This window comes from Eptatretus burgeri, chromosome 9 (assembly GCF_056783735.1).
Source record: "Eptatretus burgeri isolate ZD-2024b chromosome 9, Ebu_testis_v1, whole genome shotgun sequence".
Taxonomy (NCBI): Eukaryota; Metazoa; Chordata; class Myxini; order Myxiniformes; family Myxinidae; genus Eptatretus; species Eptatretus burgeri.
Window position 1 is genome coordinate 31,760,286 of NC_140969.1, and position 8,385 is coordinate 31,768,670.

General features: G+C 43.3%; 1 protein-coding gene across 2 annotated transcripts in view; it reads left to right on the forward strand.

Annotated features, from left to right (window-relative positions):
* Nucleotides 1-8,385, forward strand: part of YY1 (YY1 transcription factor) — a 52,156-nt gene extending 43,771 nt beyond the window's left edge. For both annotated transcript variants that reach the window (XM_085894613.1, XM_085894614.1), the window contains 3 exons: nucleotides 4,729-4,789; nucleotides 6,239-6,397; nucleotides 6,678-8,385. In XM_085894613.1, the coding sequence (XP_085750739.1) occupies nucleotides 4,729-4,789; nucleotides 6,239-6,397; nucleotides 6,678-6,860 (403 nt within the window). In that variant the 3' untranslated portion in view covers nucleotides 6,861-8,385. The remainder of the gene's footprint in view (nucleotides 1-4,728; nucleotides 4,790-6,238; nucleotides 6,398-6,677) is intronic.

An 8,385-nucleotide genomic window follows, 5' to 3' on the forward strand; every position in this document is an offset into this window, starting at 1 on the left:
TCCAACCTCAAAACCTTGTTCGACCAGCTTAAACCACAGCAGCATTTGGTCAATTTAATGTTTGACGAGGTAAAGCTGGTTGAGACATTGCGATTTTCTGGAGGGCATGTTGTAGGATATGCTCAAAATGGTGAACACGAAATGCTTGCTTCATATGCTATGGTTGTTGAAGTTGCCTGCCATTTCGGTGGTCCACGCTATATTCTACACATTTTGCCCTGCAAAAAACTAACTGCCGATCAGCTGAAGGAACTCCTTATCGAAGCTGCATCAGCTGAAGTTGGTGCTGGCGGTACTGTGATTTCTTTGATATGTGACAATTGCAATACCAACCGCAGTGTTTATTCAAAACTTGGAGGACCAGGAAGTTGCCAAGTGCTGTCAATTGAAGAGCAATCTATATTCTTAGTGTACGACTACGTGCACATCTTCAAAAATGTTCGCAACAACTGGATTACTCTTGATGGCAAGACACTCTCATTTGTCGTAGATGGTAATGAGTACAAAACTTACTGGAGTGATATTCAGAAGGTTTATGAGATCGACCGGGCTACTCCTATTCGCTAAACCAAGCTGACGCACACCGCTGTTTTCCCCAAGCCCCTTCAACGTCAGAGCGTACCATTGGTATGCCAAGTATTCAATGACAAGACTGTCGCTGCTTTAAAGACCTTCAAGGATTCACTGGGCATCAGCGAAGGCACAATCATCCTCACCCAGATAACGAGTGAGTGGTTCAAGATGATGAACGTGAAATGATGAACTATCCATCTGCGCGACGAATCCAGACAGCCTTAGACAGCAGACTGTACAAGTTTCACTAGGCTGGAGCAGGTCTGCCAAATTATATCTCGCTGCGCATGGCAAGGAGGTGGTGGTCGTAAGCTGAAGCTAACTCAGCAAACTGCTGAAGCCTTCACTGTGTCCACACGTAATAATATGGATGCTGCCAAATTGCTTCTGGCAGAGAACGACTTTGACTACGTTTTTCCTGCTATATTTGCAGATGAAGCCTTGTAAAAAATTTTCGGCCAAGCCAGGCAAAGAAGCAGTGGAAACTTCTACATTGACGTAGTTGACATTATGGCTGCAGCTAAAATTGTAAATTTTCAAACACTCATTGAGCATGACATTATGCCCGAATCTAGTTCTCGTGTGATTGATTGCGACAAGAACTGTACAACTTCCATAAATCCAGATGAGCGAAGTGAACTCATTGACGAGATTACTCTTCAAGACACTCAGGATCCCTTGGGGTCTGACGATGCCCTTAAGTATAAAGTAGTTTATTTGGCTGGACACCTTGTTCATAAATATGGCGATAGCACTAGTATGGAGGAGATCATTGATGATGAAGATGGTAACGAGGTGTCATCTGAGTTTCTAGATAATTTGAATAGAGGTGGATTGAGTGTGCCGACTACGTTAACAGTCTTTTTTTGTTCATAATGCCTATAATTTGTATGACAAGACTAAAATGCGTTGCCGATTTCATTTTGCTGAGCTGTTATCCTCTGTAGATGCACCTTGAGCTAGTAGTAGTGCTGCATGTACTACTTTAGCTAACATTCTATTGAAAGCTCATGTCCTCAATGTAAGTGACAAAGAAAAAGCTTTGGGATGCCTCAGGAGGCAAGAAAAGCTCTCCAACTAGTGATAGACGTAGACATAGTTGTAATACGCATCGTGTTGTGACATGCATATAATGTTTATGTAATACGATATATGACAATAAATATCAAAGTTTGACAGCTCTACACACTTGCATCTTATTACAATCAGCTATTTCTCACCGTTTATGAGTTAGACTCCAAAACAGGCAAAAAATACCAAAATTCAGTAATTTGACCTTGAAATATGACCTTTTGACCTTGAAGATGACCTCAGGTGGTGTTGAAAATGACGCTATTGAACTCGCCGTCCTCACAAACCCCTGCATGGATCCCGAGATCGTGTCTCTAGCCCTTCTAGAAGTCTTTTTAGCCCCGGACTCAAGTTAATCCTTCAGACTCAAGTTACAAACCCCGAGCATCGGAGGTTCCAGTCCTTCTCTGTAGGAGTCTATGATCTGACCTGACCTGCGGAAAGGGGGGGGGGAAACACCAACAGCAGAGTTGGAGGCAAAGATGAAGGCAGAATTGGACAAACAGTGGGTGTGGGGACAAATGAAGGGCAGGAGACAATGAATAGAGTGGACAAGATTGATAAAGATGCAAACTCTCAGGAAGGAGAAACTGGAAATTTGGAATGTGGTGGACTTAGGAGTGGGATGGTGGTGGGGAGGTTAAAGGTTCCTGAAAGTTCCTGTGGTGTCCATCTTGTATACCCCATGTTCCCCACCCCCATCTTCTCCCTTCCACAGATCTCATAATATTTCTGTTCCCCACTGTTTTGTCCTTCCCTCTCTCGCCCTTCTTGTCTCATGCCCCCTTGCTGTGTGTTGTGTGTTATCTCTCGCACGAGCCTCGACAGTGTATACAAAAAAGGTTGATGAAGATCCAAGCTCTGTGAGAAGAGGAGCACAAGATGAAGAAAATAGTATAAAAGCTGAAGATCTCCTCCAATGGTTTGAGGTACTCTTTGCAACTCCTGAAGGAAATTGGCTCAGTTTAAGACAAGAACAGGCAAGGAATACCAGAAGAACCTTCCCAAGGGTAGACAAGCACATAAGGTTGCTCAGCTTACATGATACAAGAAAATCATGTCAACAGCTGACAAATGAAATGAGAGCAGGCCTGAACATTAACATCTTATTCAGCACTGTGCGGAGAAGGCTGATTGCAGCAGGTCTCTATGGCAGAGTTGCAGCAAAGAAGCCACTCCTGAGACCACAGAATAAGGTGAAAATATATAAATTTTAAAGGTAACACCAAGATTGGGTGACTGAACAATGGAATCGGGTACTCTGTTCTGATAAATCGAAGTTTAACCTTTTTGGATTGATGAGACGCCAGTTTGTATGCCAAAGACCCAGAAAACGTAATGACATGCAATGTTTGCAACCTACTGTTAAACATGGCGGAGGCTCTATGACTGTCTTGGGTTGTATCCCAGCTTTTGGTGAAGAAAAACTTGTTAAAATCAATGGGATAGTAACAAAAGAGAATTTACAAGCAGATACTGCAGCACCATGCATTTCCTATAGTGTAGTAGATAGTAGAAAAATCGTGCAAATTATGATACAAGCATCAAATTTGGCATTTCTGTTCTGCAGGGCTTTCTGATCAAATCTGCCCCATTGGCCATTTGAAAATCCAAATTTTGAAAAATTTGAAAAAAAAAAAACTTCAAAAAAATTTGAAGTCACAGCTGGCTGAAATTCTTGAAGCGCAAGTGAACATCCCATACAGAGAACCAAGGGGAGATGCAGTCATCATCGATGGCTCAGCACTTATCAATGCCCTACCTCCACGCACTTCAAAGATATTTGATGACTATGCTAAAGAAGACATCATCCCAAAGGTGGAATCCTATGGTGCCAGGTATGAGAGGGTGGACGTAGTGTTTGATGTGTACAAGAAGTCAAGTCTGAAGTCCGAGGCAAGGTCGAAAAGGGGGCAAGGAATCAGAAGAAGAGTGACAGGAACCAGTAAGACCCCAAGTAACTGGAGAAGCTTTCTTCGAGATGACAGCAACAAGACTGAGCTGTTTCACTTCCTTGCGGAAAAGATGCGTGAAGCACAGACGACAAGCACAGTCATTGTCACAAATGGATAAGATGCCATTAGCAACACAAGGAAGTCACTGGATGCTGTTTCTCCATGTTGTCATGAAGAAGCTGACACTCAAATATTTGTACACGCCAGGGATGCAACGACGGATGATCGCAAGTCCATTATCATTAAGGCTAATGACATGGACGTACTCGTCATAGCAATATCTGTACTGCCATCCTTACAGGAACTAGGTCTTGAGAACATGTGGATTGCCTTTGGCCAAGGAGCCAGGTTCGATGGATTTCAGTCCATGAGGTAGTTTCTGCAATAGGACCTGAGAAAGCTCGAGGGATCCCATACTTCCATGCGTTCACTGGATGTGAAGTCGTGTCTGCCTTCCGCGGTGAAGGGAAGAAAACTGCATGGCAGACTTGGAACGTCTTTGATGATGTTCCTGAAACATTCACCAATTTCAGCCAGCATCCAACATTGATTCGTGATCTTGACTTTTTTTATTTTTTTATTTTTTTTTCAAAATTTGGATTTTCAAATGGTCAATCAGGCAGATTTGATTCGAATCCCCTGGAGAACAAATGTGCCAAATTTGATGCTTGTATCATCATTTGCACGATTCCTCTCAAAAATTGCTGTTATCTGCCCCACTACCAGTGAAGATCATGTAATCACAAGAGGATTCATGTTCCAACGAGATAATGATCCAAAACACACTTCCAACCCCAGAGTCCGTAATATTTGGGGAACACAAGTCCCATCGAGACCATATTGGATTTCCTGGAAACAGACAAGAACAAGAGGAACCCAACTAAACTTACAGAACTGTGGAATGTACCACAGGATATTTGACACCATATTCCTGTAAGAGTGCTTCAGTCGTATTCAGGAACCATGGGTAAAAAAGTGATGGCACTTAAGAAGGTTTCGGGTGGACACACAAAGTATTGATATGACTGATTCTATAAATGACACTTCTGTTATTTACTTAATCAGTTTTCTATTGTTTGTTTTTGATCCTTGTAGATATTTGAATTTGATGTGTCCTCTATTGCCTTAGGATGAAGCCACGAAAACCCAAGGAGGAAGATTCTCCCCGCACTATCGCTTGCCCACATAAAGTAAGTGATTGTGATATGTCATGACAAGATGAATGGTACAGATGTCTATTTCGTGGTGAATGATTATTTAATATCCTTCCATGTCATTCTGGAAAAGGAATTTTTCATGGACCAGGGGCTTAATTATGTAAATGTAGCCCAAGCCTGTTCTGTTCTTTTTTCCGTTGAGCGTTCTCCCTCTCACCCCACGTCTCCCCGTTCCTCCAAAACAAAAGAATGCAGAGATTAACATCTGATAAGAGGGATTTGGCCTGAACCATTACAATGCTTGCGGTTGATTTTATCAGCCTTCAATATCCATCTTGAAAATCGATGTGAATCCGTTTTCTTTCGATAAGTTTATGCAATATATTTGTGGTTGTGGAATACGTTTTCTAAAGTCTGCATTTGAAACGAGTCTTTTACGCTGTTGTTAAATAAATCCAAATGTAATCTGTATGTGTGAATTGTGGCACTGGATTATGTTGAAAGGGTTGAACACTACACAGCAAGTATATGAAAACAAATCTTGTGATCAATGGATTTGTCATGACAGCCTTATAGAGGGCAAGGTGAATTGCTGTTCTGTACCTTTCTAAAACCCTCGATCACTGATAATTACATGAAAAAGAGAGATGTCAAGCCTGGTGTTGGCTTAGTGGTTAGGGTAACTGGGTTGTGGTCTTAGGATCCTTAGTTCAAGCCCCTGGTGTTTACCATTGAATTAGCACCAGGTGGGTTGACTCAGCCTGTCATCCTTCTGAGGTCAGCAAAATGAGTTCCAGTGTAATAGTAATAGGGGCATTGCATCAGCAGCACAGCTGTGCCCTCAGCGAATGATGCTACCTGCATCCTTGTGCTGCATACAAAGGAGGTGGAGGAGGAGAGAGATGTCTACAGGATATTACCATCGACCACTCCACAAGAATGGCACTGTGCAGTGCTTTCAGGATGGTTCTACCATCCGAGAGCAGGATATTTGTTTTAACTGAGAGATGTCCCTTCGTCTTGCTTGCCAGGAAAGCAACAGGAAATTCAGCTGTTAGTTGAAGGATGTGAAGTTCTGATGAGGCAACATGGCATAAAAGCACCTGCCTCATGCTTCTGACGAGATGATGGATGTAGGGATGTGGAGCTTGGTTTGAACTCGATCTGGTTCCCACATGAAGTTCCAAGCTGACTCGTGAAGATGAGGCAATAGCGCTGCTCCCACATGTTAAAAACCTTGCATAAGTCTTTGTTCAACAAAAATGATAATAAAATAAAAAGCAATTAAAAACCTCATTGATAAATTGGACTCAGACAGGTCCATTGGTAAATGATCCCTCTGACATTGGATAAGGCCCTCCCCAACCTCAACCCGAACCTGGTAGGGCACAGGTTTGGACTATAAATACTCATGTGCATTCAGGAAAACAAAAGGGTGTACAGCGCTTCCTTGACAGCTTTTAATGTGTGTTTCTTTTGCAGGGCTGCAACAAAATGTTCCGTGACAACTCGGCAATGCGAAAACACCTGCACACGCATGGGCCACGTGTGCATGTGTGCGCCGAGTGTGGAAAGGCCTTTGTGGAGAGCTCCAAGCTGAAGCGACACCAGCTCGTGCACACGGGAGAGAAACCTTTCCAGGTATTTACCACACACTTGCCATTTAATTTGTAGTTTTTGCAATATCCTTAATTTTAACAAAGTGTACGTAGAAGTAGCAAAGTGTACATGGAAGCCTAGCATGTTGAGCAATTTGAGTTTTCTTTATTTCTTTTTGAACAGTCACTTGATGTGCCGGGTAATTTTTTTCCTCTCCAAAATAATTTGAGTGAAACGAAAGCCAGGATTGTCTCATCCTGGCAGTCGTGCACAATTCTGCTCATTGACCCGACCTGCCTCACCTTTGTGCTCACGTGTGCAGTGTACGTTCGAGGGTTGTGGTAAGCGCTTCTCTTTGGACTTCAACTTGCGCACACACGTGCGAATCCATACGGGAGACAGGCCCTATGTTTGCCCCTTTGACAGCTGCAGCAAAAAGTTCGCTCAGTCCACCAACCTGAAGTCACACATTCTCACTCATGCTCGAGCCAAGGCTCACCAATAAGGACCTTACGCTGCTTGCTGCTTTTCTCCTATTCGTGACACAACTGTGGCCTCTGTGTCGTTGTGTCGCACCCTTTGCACTGGCACCGAGCTTCACCCTCCCTTCCTTTCCCTCACCCTTTGTTCTCCCTCAAGTCTCTCGTGGTGGGACCTGTTCCTCCACTCAGTTCATCACCTACCGTTCTTCCTCCTTCCTGCTCTAAACTATGCTGTGCCTCTCAACATCAGCCACATTGGTGGCACTCTGGTCTGGCTGATGGTGTCGTAATGAACTCTTGTGTTTAACTTTGTTTCCACTCGATTGTGCCTAATTTTCTTTCCTTCGGGATTAGGGGTGGAGTGAGAGAGGAATGAAAGGGATTTTTGAGGTATATGTACCCCCATTTAAAACTATAGGGCACCACCCAAAGGGGATGCAAATGCGAAGGATAAGGAAGGAAGCTAAATATGATCTGCATATTTTTTTGTTGTCAGGGAGGAATGTGGTACTGCTTGGCATGCACAGGGAAGCCAATCTGGATGTGTACGCAGTTTGCAGTCAATGTGTTCAGTGGTGAGAGGGATGCAGGGAGTTCCTTTTTTTTTAATCTTGTTGGTCAAATTGTGGCATCACTAACTTCCTGTGAGGAGAGATTGCAGTAAGCTGATGTACAATAATGCTCGATCCATCAGTATGGGTCATGCTCAATGAATTTATCTTTGCTCAGGTGGGTTTTGAGTGTTTTGGTGAAACGTTTTAGTGGGGTTTTAAGAAATTTTCCCAGGTGGTACACTTTAGCTCATTTGGAGCAGTGCTACCTGCTGGAGGTGTTGATGTAGGCCTTTCAGGAAAATTGTGCATTTGTAAAGCATCGAGGTTGCTCTAGTGATCTGGCAGGCTTGTAGAGTATTCTACATGCTACGGAAGGGTTTATACCTCACCCGATCTACATTGTATACCCCATCGACATCCCTTGCTCTTATATTTGTGAAGATATTGCTAACCTGATCATTGTTTGTAAATAATCTAACTTAAGTGCACAGTTTACTCTGTGCATTGCAGATTTACCATATGCAGATATAAATCTGTGTCGGATACAAATTGTAAATTTTGGAAGAAACTTTCAAGCAAATGAGTTTGGACTTGGTCCTTTATGATTTGCTTTTGTGATGAGTGCTTGTTAGCCAGGGTCTGGCCACCAGTTATTTTGTTTACTTTTTTTTTGTACAGGGTAGGTTGTGGTTGTGTGTGGTGTGTGTGTGTGTGTGTGTGTGTGTGTGTGTGTGTGTGTGTGTGTGTGTGTGTGTGTGTGTGTGTGTGTGTGTGTGTGTGTGTGTGTGTGTGTGTGTGTGTGTGTGTGTGTGTGTGTGTGTGTGTCCGTCCAGTTTTGGTGAACACACAACTTCACTGCTGTCTGTACCCACACTGACCACAGCGTACCAGCTTTCCTCCTCAAATAATGGCCACCTTTTCCTGCATTTGGGCCAGGATAGTGCGTCACAAATCCTGCCTCTGCTGTCTCTTTAATAAAAAGATTGACTGCTGA